The 18,713-nt window shown below is 45.4% G+C and overlaps 1 protein-coding gene across 3 annotated transcripts in view; it reads right to left on the bottom strand.

Moving 5' to 3' along the window:
- Window positions 1–13,920: 13,920 nt before the first annotated feature.
- The window catches only part of CRAMP1 (cramped chromatin regulator 1), a 117,125-nt gene continuing 112,332 nt past the window's right edge, over window positions 13,921–18,713 (bottom strand). For all 3 annotated transcript variants that reach the window (XM_075132903.1, XM_048866189.2, XM_075132902.1), the window contains exon 21: window positions 13,921–17,908. In XM_075132903.1, the coding sequence (XP_074989004.1) occupies window positions 17,744–17,908 (165 nt within the window). In that variant the 3' untranslated portion in view covers window positions 13,921–17,743. The remainder of the gene's footprint in view (window positions 17,909–18,713) is intronic.

The raw sequence follows: 18,713 nt of genomic DNA, 5'->3' as shown, positions 1-18,713 counted from the left end.
TTAAAACACCCGCTCCGTGACTCACGCTGCCCCCCTGCCCATTGGAGCAGTCACCTGCCATTCAGGAAAAGCTGCGGGGCCATTGGGCAAAGTGTGGGGCTAGAAACAGGAGGGCAACCCTTGATATTTAACGGGACAGGTCTAGGCACTTCACCCTTTCTCTGTTCCTTAAGGAAGGCCTGTCCCGAGGATTCATCCCCAGCCTGCCCGGGCTATCTGGAGCCATACTGGGCCATAGATTAGGGTGCCCAGATAGCAAGTATGAAAAATCAGGACAGAGTGTAGGAGGTAATAGGCACCTATATAAGAAAAAGCCCAAATATCAGGACTATCCCTATAAAATCAGGACATCTGGTCACCCTACCCTAGATACAGGAGACACCAGGTGAGTGAGGCGATATCTTTTATTGGACCAACTTCTGCTAGTGAGATACAAGCCCGGGGTAGCTAAAAGCCTTGTCTCTCACACCAGCAGAAGTTGCTTCAATAAATGATATTGTCTCACACATTGTCTCCCTAATATCCTAGGTGAGGCCCAGATCCCAGCCTGGCGTGCTTGGGCCGAGGCAAGGCCTGCTGAAGCATCTCTGGGGTTACCCCTACCCATCCCAGTTGGGCCTACTCCTTCAGGGGCAGTTGATGTTGCTCCATCCCTGGCAGGGGTAGTAGAGAAGGCTGTTCCCAGCATCTGCTCCAGTGATCACAGTGGCTAAGAGTTGCAGTTTCTATGGCTTGAAGCTCTGCGTGGAAGCATAGGACTGTTCTGAAAACAAGTATGGGGTTCTACAGTTGTATCACCTTGAAGCCCATATCAAACATGCTCCATTAGCAAGTAAAAATTTTTCTATTCTATCTCCTAGCCCTCCAGTACTCACTGTAAAGCTAAACCTTATTTTACATTTCACCATTATTAGTAAAGATTTGGCAGGCTAAATTATACCCTGAGGGTATGTCTACACTACGGAATAAGGTCAAATTTATAGAAGTCGGTTTTTTAGAAATCGGTTTTATAAATTCGAGTGTGTGTGTCCCCACAGAAAATACTCTAAGTGCATTAAGTGCATTAACTTGGCAGAGCGCTTCCACAGTACCGAGGCAAGCGTCGACTTCCGGAGCGTTGCACTGTGGGTAGCTATCCCACAGTTCCCGCAGTCTCCGCTGCCCATTGGAATTCTGGGTTGAGATCCCAATGCCTGATGGGGTTAAAACATTGTCGCGGGTGGTTCTGGGTACATATCGTCAGCCCCCCGTTCCCTCCCTCCCCCCGTGAAAGCAAGGGCAGACAATCATTTCGCGCCTTTTTTCCTGAGTTACCTGTGCAGACGCCATACCATGGCAAGCATGGAGCCCGCTCAGGTAACCGTCACCCTATGTCTCCTGGGTGCTGGCAGACGCGGTACGGCATTGCTACACAGTAGCAGCAACCCCTTGCCTTGTGGCAGCAGACGGTACAGTACGACTGGTAGCCGTCATCGTCATGTCTGAGGTGCTTCTGGTCGCCTCTGTGAGGTCAATCAGGAGCGCCTGGGCAGACATGGGCACAGGAACTAAATTTGGAGTGACTTGACCAGGTCATTCTCTTTAGTCCTGCAGTCAGTCCTATTGAACCGTCTTATGGTGAGCGGGCAGGCGATACGGACTGCTAGCAGTCGTACTGTACCATCTTCTGCCGAGCAGCCATGAGATGTGGATGGCATGCAGTCCTTCTGCACCGTCTGCTGCCAGCCAAAGATGTAAAAGATAGATGGAGTGGATCAAAACAAGAAATAGACCAGATTTGTTTTGTACTCATTTGCTTCCCCCCCTCCCCTGTCTAGGGGACTCATTCTTCTAGATCACACTGCAGTCACTTACAGAGAAGGTGCAGCGAGGTAAATCTAGCCATGTATCAATCAGAGGCCAGGCTAACCTTCTTGCTCCAATAAGGACAATAACTTAGGTGCACCATTTCTTATTGGAACCCTCCGTGAAGTCCTGCCTGAAATACTCCTTGATGTAAAGCCACCCCCTTTGTTGATTTTAGCTCCCTGAAGCCAACCCTGTAAGCGCCCCTCCCAGCGTCAGAGCAATGGCAAACAATCGGGCATCTGAGAGTGCTGTCCAGAGCAGTCACAATGGAGCACTCTGATGGGGCTAAAACATTGTCGCGGGTGGTTCTGGGTACGTGTCGTCAGGCCCCCGTTCCCTCCCTCCCTCCGTGAAAGCAAGGGCAGACAATCATTTCGCGCCTTTTTTCCTGAGTTACCTGTGCAGACGCCATACCACAGCAAGCATGGAGCCCGCTCAGGTAACCGTCACCCTATGTCTCCTGGGTGCTGGCAGACGCGGTACGGCTTTGCTGCACAGTAGCAGCAACCCCTTGCCTTCTGGCAGCAGACGGTGCAATACGATTGGTAGTCGTCCTCATTGTGTCCGAGGTGCTCCTGGCCGCAGGGACTAAATTTGGAGTGACTTGACCAGGTCATTCTCTTTAGTCCTGCAGTCAGTCCTATTGAACCGTCTTATGGTGAGCGGGCAGGCGATACGGACTGCTAGCAGTCGTACTGTACCATCTTCTGCCAGGCAGGCAAGAGATGAGGATTGCTAGCAGTCGTATTGCACCATCTTCTGCCAGGCAGGCAAGAGATGGGGATGGCTAGCAGTCGTACTGCACCATCTTCTGCCGAGCAGCCATGAGATGTGGATGGCATGCAGTCCTTCTGCACCGTCTGCTGCCAGCCAAAGATGTAAAAGATAGATGGAGTGGGTCAAAACAAGAAATAGACCAGATTTGTTTTGTACTCATTTGCCTCCTCCCCTGTCTAGGGGACTCATTCCTCTAGGTCAAACTGCAGTCACTCACAGAGAAGGTGCAGCGAGGTAAATCTAGCCATGTATCAATCAGAGGCCAGGCTAACCTCCTTGTTCCAATAACAACGATAACTTAGGTGCACCATTTCTTATTGGAACCCTCCGTGCAGTCCTGCCTGAAATACTCCTTGATGTACAGGCACCCCCTTTGTTGATTTTAGCTCCCTGAAGCCAACCCTGTAAGCCGTGTCGTCAGTCGCCCCTCCCTCCGTCAGAGCAACGGCAGACAATCGTTCCGCGCCTTTTTTCTGTGCGGACGCCATACCACGGCAAGCATGGAGCCCGCTCAGCTCACTTTGGCAATTAGGAGCACATTAACCACCACACGCATTATTCAGCAGTATATGCAGCACCAGAACATGGCAACGCGATACCGGGCGAGGAGGCGACGTCAGCGCGGTCCCGTGAGTGATCAGGACATGGACACAGATTTCTCTGAAAGCATGGGCCCTGACAATGCATGCATCATGGTGCTAATGGGGCAGGTTCATGCTGTGGAACGCCGATTCTGGGCTCGGGAAACAAGCACAGACTGGTGGGACTGCATAGTGTTGCAGGTCTGGGACGATTCCCAGTGGCTACGAAACTTTCGCATGCGTAAGGGCACTTTCATGGAACTTTGTGACTTGCTTTCCCCTGCCCTGAAGCGCATGAATACCAAGATGAGAGCAGCCCTCACAGTTGAGAAGCGAGTGGCGATAGCCCTGTGGAAGCTTGCAACGCCAGACAGCTACCGGTCAGTTGGGAATCAATTTGGAGTGGGCAAATCTACTGTGGGGGCTGCTGTGATGCAAGTAGCCCACGCAATCAAAGATCTGCTGATATCAAGGGTAGTGACCCTGGGAAATGTGCAGGTCATAGTGGATGGCTTTGCTGCAATGGGATTCCCTAACTGTGGTGGGGCTATAGACGGAACCCATATCCCTATCTTGGCACCGGAGCACCAAGCCGCCGAGTACATAAACCGCAAGGGGTACTTTTCGATAGTGCTGCAAGCTCTGGTGGATCACAAGGGACGTTTCACCAACATCAACGTGGGATGGCCGGGAAAGGTGCATGATGCTCGCATCTTCAGGAACTCTGGTCTGTTTCAAAAGCTGCAGGAAGGGACTTTATTCCCAGACCAGAAAATAACTGTTGGGGATGTTGAAATGCCTATATGTATCCTTGGGGACCCAGCCTACCCCTTAATGCCATGGCTCATGAAGCCATACACAGGCAGCCTGGACAGTGGTCAGGAGCTGTTCAACTACAGGCTGAGCAAGTGCAGAATGGTGGTAGAATGTGCATTTGGACGTTTAAAGGCGCGCTGGCGCAGTTTACTGACTCGCTTAGACCTCAGCGAAACCAATATTCCCACTGTTATTACTGCTTGCTGTGTGCTCCACAATATCTGTGAGAGTAAGGGGGAGACGTTTATGGCGGGGTGGGAGGTTGAGGCAAATCGCCTGGCTGCTGGTTACGCGCAGCCACACAAGGGCGGTTAGAAGAGCACAGGAGGGCGCGGTACGCATCAGAGAAGCTTTGAAAAACAGTTTCATGACTGGCCAGGCTACGGTGTGAAAGTTCTGTTTGTTTCTCCTTGATGAACCCCCCCGCTCCTTGGTTCACTCTACTTCCCTGTAAGCTAACCACCCTCCCCTCCTCCCTTTAATTATTGCTTGCAGAGCCAATAAAGTCATTGTTGCTTCACATTCATGCATTCGTTATTCATTCATCACACAAATAGGGGGATGACTACCAAGGTATCCCAGGAGGGGTGGTGGAGGAGGGAAGGAAAATACCACACAGCACTTTAAAAGTTTACAACTTTAAAATTTATTGAATGCCAGCCTTCTTTTTTTTGGGCAATCCTCTGTGGTGGAGTGGCTGGTTGGCCGGAGGCCCCCCCACCGCGTTCTTGGGCGTCTGGGTGTGGAGGCTATGGAACTTGGGGAGGAGGGCGGTTGGTTACAGAGGGGCTGCAGTGGCAGTCTGTGCTCCAGCTGCCTTTGCTGCAGCTCAACCATACACTGGAGCATACTGGTTTGGTCCTGCAGCAGCCTCAGCATTGAATCCTGCCTCCTCTCATCACGCTGCCGCCACCTTTGAGCTTCAGCCCTGTCTTCAGCCCGCCACTTACTCTCTTCAGCCCTCCACCTCTCCTCCCGGTCATTTTGTGCTTTCCTGCACTCTGACATTATTTGCCTCCACGCATTCGTCTGTGCTCTGTCAGTGTGGGAGGACAGCATGAGCTCGGAGAACATTTCATCGCGAGTGCGTTTTTCTTTCTTTCTAAGCTTCACTAGCCTCTGGGAAGGAGAAGATCCTGTGATCATTGAAACACATGCAGCTGGTGGAGAAAAAAAAAGGGACAGCGGTATTTAAAAAGACATATTTTATAAAACAGTCGCTACACTCTTTCAGGGTAAACCTTGCTGTTAACATTACATACATAGCACATGTGCTTTTGTTACAAGGTCGCATTTTGCCTCCTCCCACCGCGTGAACGGATTTTGGCCAGGCCAGCAAACATACACTGCAATGCTTTGTTCTACAGTGATTCCCCAGTACGTGTTGCTGGCCTGGAGTGGTAAAGTGTCCTACCATGAAGGACGAAATAAGGCTGCCCTCCCCAGAAACCTTTTGCAAAGGCAGAACCGCAAATGCCAGGGCAAAGTAATCCTTTCACATGCTTGCTTTTAAACCATGTATAGCATTTTAAAAGGTACACTCACCAGAGGTCCCTTCTCCGCCTGCTGAGTCCAGGAGGCAGCCTTGGGTGGGTTCGGGGGGGTACTGGCTCCAGGTCTAGGGTGAGAAACAGTTCCTGGCTGTCGGGAAAACCGGTTTCTCCGCTTGCTTGCTGTGAGCTATCTACAACCTCCTCATCATCATCTTCTTCATCCCCAAAACCTACTTCCGTATTGCCTCCATCTCCATTGAAGGAGTCAAACAACACGGCTGGGGTAGTGGTGGCTTAACCCCCTAAAATGGCATGCAGCTCATCATAGAAGCGGCATGTTTGGGGCTCTGACCCAGAGCGGCTGTTCGCCTCTCTGGTTTTCTGGTAGGCTTGCCTCAGCTCCTTCAGTTTCACGCGGCACTGCTTCGGGTCCCTGTTATGGCCTCTGTCCTTCATGCCCTGGGAGATTTTCAGAAAGGTTTTGGCATTTCGAAAACTGGAACAGAGTTCTGATAGCACGGATTCCTCTCCCCAAACAGCGATCAGATCCCGTACCTCCCGTTCGGTCCATGCTGGAGCTCTTTTGCGATTCTGGGACTCCATCATGGTCACCTGTGCTGATGAGCTCTGCATGGTCACCTGCAGCTTGCCACGCTGGCCAAACAGGAAATGAGATTCAAAAGTTCGCGGTTCTTTTCCTGTCTACCTGGCCAGTGCATCTGAGTTGAGAGCGCTGTCCAGAGCGGTCAGAATGGAGCACTCTGGGATAGCTCCCGGAGGCCAATACCATCGAATTGTGTCCACAGTACCCCAAATTCGAGCCGGCAACGTCGATTTAAGCGCTAATCCACTTGTCAGGGGTGGAGTAAGGAAATCGATTTTAAGAGCCCTTTAAGTCGAAATAAAGGGCTTCATTGTGTGGACGGGTGCAGGTTTAAATCGATTTAACGCTGCTAAATTCGACCTAAAGTCCTAGTGTAGACCAGGGCTTAGTGAACCTATGCCGCTCCATTGTCTTTGAACAGGTATGGAAGAATATTCATGACTTACTCCCCTCTTACCCTGTGTCTTCTCTTTGGTACTGACCATAATAAGTAAAAACATGTCAATAGGAGCTGCAGGGGCAGCACTTGGGGTGGGGGCGGCTTGCAGAGCGGAGCCCCCGGCTGCCCCTATGTGTAGGAGCCAGAGTAGGGCCATGCCGCTGCTTCCAGGAGCCACATGGAGTGGCCCCTGACCCTGCTCCCCAGCTGGAGTGCTAGAGTAGGGCAAGCTCCAGACCTGCTCCCCAGTGCGAGTTTGAGAGACAGATTAAAACAGCTGGTGGTCCAGATGCGGTCCATAGTTTGCCCACCCCGGTCTAGTTCATATACATGCTGAGTGCAAAGTGGATTGCCTTTCCTCTGATTCCCAAATAGTACAAAAAGCCAGAGGTCTTATGACTAAATTCAGACGTGATGCCTTTTGTGATGTATATTAGATCCCCTTGCGCATGCCCTAGCTATGTATAAGAGAGAGACCAAGCAAATTTGTGCTTAAAAAGATGTGGGTAGCATAGTGGCTAACTTTCACCAACTGGTCCTTACATAGAAGAGGCCTTCCTGCAAAACATAGGATCTTCCTTCTGTGACAGGTTCGGTCACAGAGACCCCCTTGAGGTGGTCACCGGAGGAGCTGGAATTACCTCTGAGCCAGTTTTCTACAGCCAGCTTGGGACTCCAGAACCCTGCCTTGTTGAGCCAGACACGCTAGTCTGCTGCAACACAGACCCAGGTCTGGTCCACGCCCCCAAAGCTGCAGACTTTAACCAAAAACTGCTCAGCAAGTCACCTATCTCCAGCACCCAGACACCCAATGGGATCCAAACCCCAAATAAATCCATTTTACTCTGCATAAAGCTTATACAGGGTAAACTCAAATTGTCCACTTTCTATAACATTGATACAGAGATATGCACAGCTGTTTAATACCTGGGGGAGCAATCACTTACCCTGAGTTAATGAACAAACAAAAGTGATTTTATTAATTATAAAGAGTAGGATTTAAGTGGTTTCAAGTAATAACAGGCAGAACAAAGTAAGTAACCAAACAAAATAAAACAAAACATGCAAATCTAAGCCTAATACATTTAAGAAACTGAATACAGGTAAATCTCACCCTCAGAGATGTTCCAATAAGCTTCTTTCACAGACTAGACTCCTTCTTAGTCTGGGCCCAATCCTTTCCCCTGGTACAGTTCTTGTTAGTTCCAGCTCAGGTGGTAACTAGGGGATTTCTCATGACTGGCAGTCCCATTTGTTCTGTTCCACCCCCTTTTAGATCTTTAGCACAAGGCGGGAATCCTTTGTCTCTATCTGGATTCCCACCCTTCCTTCTAAATGGAAAAGCACCATGTTTAAGATGGATTCCAGTATCATGTGACATGTTCACATGTCCACCCCACTCTTTGTTGCCAACAGGTCAGCTGGGTGAACTCTCCCGTCCAGGAGATCTGACCCCCAGTCTTCCCTCAAAACCTGATCCACAGGTGAGGGGTCTGGCATTTTAGATGCAGATCCTTCACCCTCCTCCTGGGGAAAAGCCTTTCTACAAAAAGGTGGGCAAACCTTCCTTCCATCTGGACTTTCGTCTCTGGGCTCCCCTTGGGGACAGACACTCCTGTATCCCCCAAAAGGGAAGGTGACCCTGATCCAGCTGTGGGCTCACATCTACCAGCTATGACAGACCCTTCACTGGCCAGCAAAATCCCTCTCCCTTTCACTCAGGTTGGGCTTGCATCCAGCTTCTGAGCCCTTGGGGTCTCTTCCCACTGCAGCGGTTGTCAGGACCCCAACCTCCATCTCCGGGATACATGTTTCTGTGCACCCCAGGGCAGGCCCCATCCCCTGCTGACCTGCAACTTCCTGGTAATTAGCAGCTAGAAAGGCCTCCCTGTTATAAGGTGGAACATCCCCCTCCCCCTGGAAGATGATCACAGGACAGGAGCTGGTACTTGCCTTGAGCCCTGGGGCTACAGGAACCAGTTACGACCATCCCTGCTGCGACCGAGGAATTAAAGAGACACTCACCTGTTTCCCCAGCAGCATTTGTGACTTTGTCCTGAAAGCCCCAGAGGGGAGGTAAGATTACTTCTTGCTGATAACAAACCCTGGAACAGATTCTGCCACATCAAAAAAATAATTCCCCAGTAGAAACGGTGCAAAAGTATGTGCCACCACTGCAACAGTCAGTTCAGCTTCCAAATCACCAGTTCCATGTGTACCTTAGCTAAAGGTGCAAGGACTTTGTAACCTCCCACCAATTATTATTCTGCCATTTTTCTGGATCAGGTCTCTCCTGACCACAGAAACCTCTGCACCAGTGTCCCTTCAGCCTTGGAGCACTTTGCCATTAAGTTTAACAGCATGCATATGCTCACTGCTTGGTTGTGTAGAAGCAACCTTTACAAATCCTGTGTGGAAAGAGGCAGTAGCCTGGGATACCCCTGTGCTCTGAGAAACAGCAGCTTCATGAGTTACCTGTTCCCACTCAGCCAAGGACATTTATTCCTCAGGTGTTCAGTGGACTTACAATGATAGCACCTTTTGGGCTCCTCTGCTTGTACAGGAGACTTGGGACGAATAATAGGTAAATAGGGAGGTGAATGCCCAGCCTCAGGCATTCACCTTGTATTGAGGGGTAAAACGGTGATTCTGCTTTTCACGAACCCTCTACCCCTCTGCCAGTGGTTTATGTTTAATTGCAGCTTGTGACTGCTCGTAAGAGTCTGCAAATCCAGCCAATTCCCCCATTGCACACACCTTTTTATCCCACAAATACTGTTCCTGAGTAATTAAATCTCACATTTTTTCAAACCTTGTAATGCCTTTTCCCCTCACCCACTTGTCTAATAAATCTCTCAATTCATTTACATAGGCCACATTACTTAATCCAGATCCCCTCTTAAAAGTCCTGAATTTAACCCTGTAGATTTCAGGTGTAATCTGAAATAGTTTCAAAACCAGTTTCTTAAATTTACCATTGTTTGAAGCATCATAAATAGGCATCTTATTGAGTATGTCCAGAGCTCTCCCAGTCAATTTTGCCACCAAAGTGGTCATCTTTTGATCTTCAGGAATCGCATGGAGAGTGCAGTCTCTCAAAGGTGATGAAATATTTGGCAATATCACTAGATTCATCATACTGCAGGCATAATCATTCCCATTTGTGGATTTTTGGGGAAGTGAAACCAGCTGCTGAAGGGTTTTGTCTCTTCCACTCCATTACAGCCAGTTCATGCTCCTGGGTCTCAATTTGGGCCTGTATTTCTCTGTCTTAATTCCAGGGCTATCTGCCTCTCTCTTTCCTTCTCCTCCTGAGCATCTTGCTGTGCTAGGGTCTGGGCTTCAAGCTCTTTGTCTTTTTACTCCATGGCTCTTTTGTAAGCAGCTTCCTCCCTGGCTGCCTCTGCTTCTTTGAGCCTCATCTGAAACTCATGCTCTTTTGCCTTCTCTTTTTCTTCCAGTCTGGCCAGCTCTAGTTTTGTAGCTCCTCACTGGTAGTCATTTTCCTGCTTTCTTGTGCTTATTTCCCTCACCCGCAATAAACAAACAGAAAGTAACAAACCAGTAACCACTTTGTCTGTTCTCCAGCCACCACACTCAACTCACTTAAAATCACTACCAGTGTCTCAAGGCAATCAGCTGTGCACAGATCCTATTCGACTATGCCACTGTGACATGTTCGGTCACAGAGACCCCCTAGAGGCTGTCACCTGAAATGCTGGAATTACCTCTGAACCCATTTTCCATTGTCAGCTTGGGACTCCAGATCCCTGCCTTGTTGCACTAAACATGCTAGCCTGCTGCAACACAGACCCAAGTCTGGTTCACGCCCCCAAAGCTGCAGACTTTAACCAAAAACTGCTCAGCAAATCACCTATCTCCAGCACCCAGCTCCCAATGGGATCCAAACCCCAAATAAATCCATTTTACTCTGTATACAGCTTATACAGGGTAAATTCATAAATTGTCCGCCCTCTATAACACTGATATAGAGATATGCACAACTGTTTGCTCCCCCAGGTATTATGAATAAACAAAAAAGTGATTTTATTAATTATAAAAAGTAGGATTTAAGTGGTTTCAAGTAATAACAGACCGAACAAAGTAAGTAACCAAGCAAAATAAAACAAACACACGCAAGTCTAAGCCTAATACATTTAAGAAACTGAATACAGGTAAATCTCACCCTCAGAGATGTTCCAATAAGCTTCTTACACAGACTAGACTCCTTCTTAGTCTGGGCCCAATCCTTTCCCCTGGTACAGTTCTTGTTAGTTCCAGCTCAGGTGGTAACAAGGGGATTTCTCATGACTGGCAGCCCCATTTGTTCTGTTCCACCCCCTTTTCGATCTTTGGCACGAGGCGGGAATCCTTTCTCTCTCTCTTGGTTCCCACCCTTCCTTTTAAATGGAAAAGCCCCAGGTTTAAAATGGATTCCAGTATCATGTGACATGTTCACATGTCTGTGAGACTTTATTACTCACTGGCTGGCACCCACATATACAGGAAGGCTTACAAGTAAACAGAGCCATTTACAACCAATTGTTCTAGTTAATGGGAGCCACCAAGATTCCAAGCCACCATTAATGGACCACACTTTGCATAGTTACAATAGGATTTCACAGTAATACTTCATATTTCTAGCTTCAGATACTAGAATGATACATTCATACAAATAGGATGAACACACTCAGTAGATTATAAGCTTTGTAATGATACCTTACAGGAGACCTTTTGCATAAAGCATATTCCAGTTACATGATATTTACACTCATAAGCATATTTTCATAAAACATATGGAGTGTGACATCACACCTTCCACTTTCACTTGTCAGTTAAAAAAAATGAACTGAAACAGCAGAGGGCAACTCTAAGATAGAGTTACTATAAAGAATAGGTTTGTAAGCATCCCCCTTCCCCACAAAAAATGTCAGGGTCACATCCACTGGAAGATCCTCCCTACCCACCCACCCTAAATGCACACACAAAAGGCATACCTAGAATTGCTTCAGCTGTAGTTTAAACTAGGTTATTATCTGGCCATTAAATTCTCAGGCTTAGAAGTGCAGCCCCATCACTGCTTTTGTAAAGAACATTTGAAAGAGTAGGCAGGAGAGTAACTATATATATAGTTTCATATGAAAAACTACCTCAAAATGTAACTGTATCCATGCAGTAAGTCACAGGCAATTTTGTTGCTAAGATGCTGGAAGTAGTTTTGGTGGAAGCTTGTACCAGTGGGTTGCTTTAATGGAAGATCTTCCCTGTCCTCATCTACCTGAGCACTGCCCAGGCTTTTGTTATTTTTCCACATTGTTAATACAATTCAGGTATCAGTGCAGTTACTACACAGGCTTGGTGCTTTATGCAGCCCCACCATCAAGTTAGCTGTCCTCTTCTCTTCTTTCTCTGCAATACCTGATGGAGGTGCGTTTGCCTCTTTGGAAGACAAGGAAGCATTAAAAAAGGAAAAATATAAAAATTTTAGCTTTTATTTATATTCTCTTCCACCCTGCCCCAAAAAATAAAATCTGGAGCTTTTGGAATTTTTGTTCAGATGGTGTAAAACAAAATAATACCTCAATTACATGGCTCCACATTGTGAAACTGAGTAACTGCAGGTATGACATTAAGAACATAGGGTAGCAAGGATTAAGAGCAACAAGAAATGTCTTTATAGGGAGTCTGAACTTTTTGTAGAATGGAACATAGTTTAAGGCACTTTTACACTGAGACATGCAGGAAAATTAATCCAAATTAACCATAAATGTGAATTTAAAGCACATTAAACCACATTAAGACCCTATATGGGCACTCACTTGGCATTAAAATGCCTTTAATTCAGTTTAACTTTATTCCTGAGAATTAAGCTAAACCAAATTAAGGCTATTTTAATTCCAAATGAGTGCCCACACAGGTGTTAATGTGATTGAATGAATGTGCTTTAGATTTACAATTTTATTTAATCTGGATTAATTTACCTAAATTCCTCCATCTAGACAAACCCTTAGTGACTCAGACATTTGACCTACCCCCATTCCGACCTGAACATTCCACCTCCCCTCTCATTCATCCAGCTTTGCTTAACATCCTGAGGCAACTACAACAATTGCTTATATGTGGGAAAAGTAATATTATGAAGGTAACATTCAACTGTCTTTAGTGTGATGTAGAGCAGGTGGAAAAAGAGGCAGTATCATGTAACTAGACAGCTCCTTGAGGCCTCTAGTTGTCCACAGAACACAGTGAAGGACTTATGTTGCTAAGACAGATAGGAGTGGGGAGGAGAGTTGCAACATACAGAAATATCTTAAGGTGGTTCTCTCACCCATATCTTCTAGAAATAAGCGGTGAAAAATATCGGCTCCACTGTAATCAATGGGAATTTTGTCACTCACTTCAATGGAGCCAGGACTTCACCCCAAGAATTAAAATTTTGAGGACAAATCTCAGTCGCATTTGTTTCCAATGGGAGCATCACCAGTCACTACCAAGTAAAAACTGGTTAAAACCCAAAACCTAATGAGAGACTGCAAGGCAGAAACTGCACATGTAACAAACAACTGACCATCAGTTAGACCAAGTATTAGTATGTATTTATGCACAATAAAAACTTTACAAGTTGAATTGGAAATTTAAACAGAGGAAGTTTAACAGCTTTTGTATATTATATTAAATAACCAAAAACATCTTTTTCCAAAATTGGTAAAGAATAAATAATATAATTTACAATATGGTACAAAAAATCAGTAAGGACAGGCATTCTGCTTTATACATACACTATATATGTATATTTATAATCTATAAAACAAATTCACATCTCAAACAAGCCAAAAACCTTAGATGATATGGCTTAACTATTATTAAAAGAAACAGCAATAAATTTTGCTGCCAAACCAAAAGCTCTAAAGCCAGTTATCACGTTTCAGTAACTAATGATAACTTATTGCCGTAGTGCTTGCCAAGGTTTCACTTATTTAACATGTATAAATCACTGTGAACTCAGGAGATTTAAAGGTTTGAAAAGGTTAAAAAAGTGCAATACTTTCCTTACAAATGCATCTGACTTTTGAGCGTAAAAAAAAAAAAGCAACAGTAATTTACATTGCGGGATTGGTAGTCAATAGATGAGCTTTCTTTGTAGATGATGTTTGATCCAAGCTATTTAATTCAATTTAGAAATATAAATAAGAAGGGTGTGAAGGAAAAAGTTACACAATGCCATTTTAGAAAACAATTAAAATTCCTATACTTGGTAGATTTAGTGATGAAGGACAGAATGAATTGTTTGGCTGAACAGAATCTGATGCCCTGGTAGGTGGCCTATTACTAAGCGCACAGGTACAAAAAAGGGCAGATATATTCTTTAGGAGATAATATTGCTTTATAACCAAACTACAATGACAAGTTTCATGTTTTCAACATCCCACTTTAGGGGATACAAAGAAACCAGTTACATCATTCCATGTACGCTCACAGGCTTGCCAAACAACTGAGATCAAGAAAATAACTCTAAACTCTAAGTCAGAGCACAAGCTTTACAGGAACTTACATCAGAAGTGGAGGCCAGGTTGTCAATGTCCATTCCCCCCTCCCAGCCTCCTCCCAGTGCCTCATGAAGATATGAAAATAACGGAGTAAGTGTTACTCCCCTGAAACAATCCTGCCTACAGCTGACTAGCAACATAGCTGAACATCTGTTCAGGAAAAGCTGAAATGGTTACCAAAGTTGTTCTGGTTACTTAGTCATGTTGGAGGAGCTGGAATAGCATAATTCAAATTTTATTTTTCTACTTTAAACAAGATGTTAGCTTTCCCCATGGCAGCCCTAAGTACAACCTCTTGAAGTCCAGAATACAATTGGGCATCTGCTAGAGATCCACCAATTCCTAGAGAAAGGTATCTCCCAAGGTGTGTGTACAAGCAACTTCACGAAGACAGTAAGTTCTCTATTGATATGAATTTATCATTATGATCTAAGTTTGTTTTAAAATTTTCCCTGATGCTAAAAAACTTTGTTTTGCTTGGGTTTTGCTATTACGATGCAATGTGCAGGGTATCATAACATTCCTGAATCAGAGAACAGATATAGCAGGTGGGAGTATTCTGTGTGCACTGAAAATATCAGGAAGAGAGGAGGGAAGGAAGGGGCCATGGACACCATGGGGAGAGGAGAGGATGTTCAAATGTGTGTTTATAAGAAGAATTTTTTAAAAGCAGATGCTAAGCACATTTTTACCATAAAATTTCTGGGTGCTGAAAGGTGGCTCTGCCTATTCTCCACATTTGCCTCCCCACCTAGTGCTCCTGATCTGCCTTGAGAAGTCCAGGATATTAAAATCTGCTGGCCTCATGGGCCATTACAAATATCGACTACATTGAGATTCATCCTGTAACAATTCTGTTCCTGTGGCAAGGCATATGGGCTGTAGACAGCTCCCTGCATTCTGGCGACAGACTCATAAGTAGATACTGCTGAAATGTCATGCCCTTCACTTCCAACAGGGCTGGCATAATCTAGACCCGCTTATGGGAAGAGTGCTCACAAGATCAATGTGACATCTGTCCTATTATCAATATCTATTTTGGGGGGTGGGGGAAGGTTGAAGTAACCAAATATACTTGCCAGCATAAGGCTAGCTTCTCAAAATTTAAGACATAAAAACCAACTGAAGGTTCAGATTTGTTGCACTTGACTAAAACTGGTCATGTCTCCTCCTTTTACATGTGCTAAATGTCATTATGTTTTGGTAATCCAGACACATCTATACTAGGAAGCCTCTGTTAGTTAGCAGAAGTAATTCTGGAGAATTACAGATGGCATTACTAACATGGGTAGCCAAAACCTGGAGTTGCTGCTTTGAGAAAAACTGGACTAAAAGACATCTGAACTACAACAATCACTGGAAAGATTCAGACAGTGGGATTCTTGGGTTTAATGGAAATCCTGGTTTCTACCAAGTTTGAACCCTTCAGAAACAAATATACATGACTAGGTGTAGATTTGGCTGGCAACTTTAAACATGCTTGTGATCTAAGACTGCATGAGACCCTGCAAATCGTGATAGGATTTTAGACTGCATGTTCTGAGAGGAAAGACCCCAGGTAATCTATAGCCAAAGCAGGGAGTTAGCTTATTAGTATGAAATCTTCCCCCTTTAGTTTGCTGACCCACTGCTTGCTCGTAATGCAGGTCTGAGTCCCTGCTGGGAATACTCAATTGTATGAATGCTGTGTCTAACTGGGCAGGTGATTCCCACATCCAAGAAAAGAACGAAGCAACCAGACACAAGGCATCCTACAGCATGAATCAAAGGAGTGGCCTCCAAGTCTTAGGGAAGGAGGTAAATAAACCTGCTCTGGGTCACAGAGTATGAATATCAGAAAACTGGTTAAATTCTCTCTTAAAGCTAGAGAAGCACAAAGCAAAGAACATACCAACCAATATCAAAAATGTCTACCCGGGTGGGGGTAAAGTGACAGGGAACATCATATGCCCAATCAGTGCTTCGTGGGCAACATTTTAATAAGACTCCCAGTCAAATGCTTTGTAGGAGTAGGTAGAACTAAATCCAAAGCATAGCACAAGTTGAGAAAATGAAGCCCTAGTAATGGCCTTAAGGATAGAGGGGTTTATGTTTTATTAATTAGCAAACAGCTATGTATATAAAAGTTTGAAGTTTATACAGGACTAGCTCCTGGAAGAGCTTCAGAGCTACCTAAAATAGTCAAGGGGAATCTTTTTACTAGAGGCTGCAGATAATGCTTTAAAAACAGGCACAGTAAAAGTATCCTTTTCAAGACTGATGGGAAAAGAAATAGGAGAAGGATGTATCCTGAGCTGTTAGAAACAAAAGGAAAACCATCTGTAAAGGAAGTAACGTTACCAGAACTCCTTTGGACCTACTGATATCAGGACTTGGGTCTTTCAGGCATTAAAACACTATACCATAGAAATGCACAACAGCTTAGCTGGGAACTTCTGGACCCATCGTGCCAGGGAGGAACTACAATGAAAAATTATGCCCTGAGGTACCACAGATCATCTAGGTAGGGCAGGACAGGGTGGAGAGATCAGATTAAAATGAGACTTGACACCTCGCCTCCTCATTTGAAAGACATAAGATTGCTGAAATCTAACTTAGTTTAAAAATATTATTTATATCTTTATATGAACATTGTTCTTTCCTATCTCCTCTCCCATAAGAATCCCCAGCGAGATGCTGGATCTGGCATATATGTGGAGAAAGATGGTGATATACAGGTTTCCTAACAAAACCAAAACCTATTAAGGCAAAGCTTTAAGAGTGATTCCAGGAAAACCCCTTTCTGCAATGTTTCCTCTCCTGGAAAGTAACCATCTTCCAGGGAAACAAACTCCCATTGGTGGGGGATGACCCACTGCACTGTCCAATGCGATGAAGAATCCTGTGTCAACCTACTAAAAGGAGCAAGTAGATTCAGTCAGAAGGATGGTGGCTGTGATGTAGGGTAGGATTTAAAAAACAAGGAAAATCTGCAGGGATCCACTGAATATGTAGGGGAGCCTACATCCTCCCCAAAACAAGTATGCAGGCATCTGCCCAACTGGAATGTTCAATATACAAGGTGTAGCCAAAGAAACAGAATGTTTTATAAAATGGCAGCACAAGCATTGCAGAGTAACGGTGCCTTTCAGGAGAGTGCAAGAAACTTCAGTTTGACTGATTCGACAATCTTGCCAAGCAGTATGTTTCAAGATATGAGTAGAAAAAGCATTTCCCTCTCTCTCCGCCCCTCAATTTCAATGTGGATCCCAAATCATGGTATGTCTATCACCATACAAAAAAAGATTCAAGTTGAAGAAGTTTCTAGTCATACTCTTGTCCAAGCTTCTTGCCTAGGCCATGCCAAAAGTACAAGTCCAGGACCACCTCAAACGCATTTATTCACCATCTTAGATCATTGATGCAGACATCACTCCCTGTAATAATGTTCCCCATTACATTTTTCCCAGCATATTGCACATTCTAGGACTTGCAGATACTTCTTCAAAACTCTAAAGACAACGTTGCTCTTCTAGAAAGGCGTGCACCGGTCGACGGCATTTGGACTTCAGTTGCATATCCTCAACTTGCCTCTCAGATCTAGTACAATAAATTCCACTAAGCTGAACAGTCTCCACCAGCCTCCTAGTCTCTTATGCTCACTGCGAGAGGTCACCAGTTGGAGGGCCGCCTCCTCCTCCATCAAAGAGGATTTCCCTACGGGTTGGCTCAGGTATTGACAGCTCCTGGGCAAGATCGTTGAAACGAGATATGTAATCTATGCTGTTCTCATTCATCATGCAAGCCAGCTGGGAATCCACCACCTAGAAGACGGATAGGAAAAAAGGTCAGCAGAGGCTTGTCTCATTCATTTGGGTTAGAGAGAGTAACATCTGCCTGTGACTGCTAAGGGACCAAATAATACAAGCTGAGATCAGGGCCACATAGGAAAATATAAGATTTTCACCTCCAATTCATCTGTTCCAATGCAGCCCAGCTCAACAGTTAACTGCTGGCTCTTCAGTGGCCTCTCTGAAATGAATTAGTAGCCTCAGTCCAATTTTAGCTGACAAGTGTCCACTTCACAAAAAATTTCAGATTGGTATGTCTGTGGCCACCTTAACCAAGAGCTTAAGAATGAATGGGACATGCCAACACACCCTCCAGATCAGCAGCGAGGTGCACTGGCAGAGTGATGTGGGGTAAGCTTGCGCAACTGCTCCCTGCACTGTACCTGTTCCATACATAAAGAAGACTTCCTTCTGAAGGACCCTTGATGACAGACCTTTCAGAACACTGTTTTTGTTAAGACTACTATTAAACTGTTGTGGCTGGCTCCCTCCACAAAAAACATGACAGCTTGCCTAAAGTAATGGCTCACATATCACCTTCTCTTAGATGACTACACTGGGTCAGTCAAATTCTATCCAAGTACAATGCTATGAGCTCTGAGTTAACATAGGCTTGATTCACTCCAGCAAAAACTGGCAGTCTTTGCTGACAGAAAGTTGGACTGGAGGCTGCAGTCGCATAAAGGCGCTCACTCCCTCACCTCCCTATCCAGAGTGGAGGCATAGTTATAACAGCCAGTGATGTATACTGCATCAGCATAGTCCTGCTGCAGCTCCA

Source organism: Caretta caretta, chromosome 10 (assembly GCF_965140235.1).
Source record: "Caretta caretta isolate rCarCar2 chromosome 10, rCarCar1.hap1, whole genome shotgun sequence".
NCBI lineage: Eukaryota > Metazoa > Chordata > Testudines > Cheloniidae > Caretta > Caretta caretta.
The sequence above is the reverse complement of the archived record's forward strand: the minus strand, read 5'-3'. Positions and strand labels throughout refer to the sequence as shown.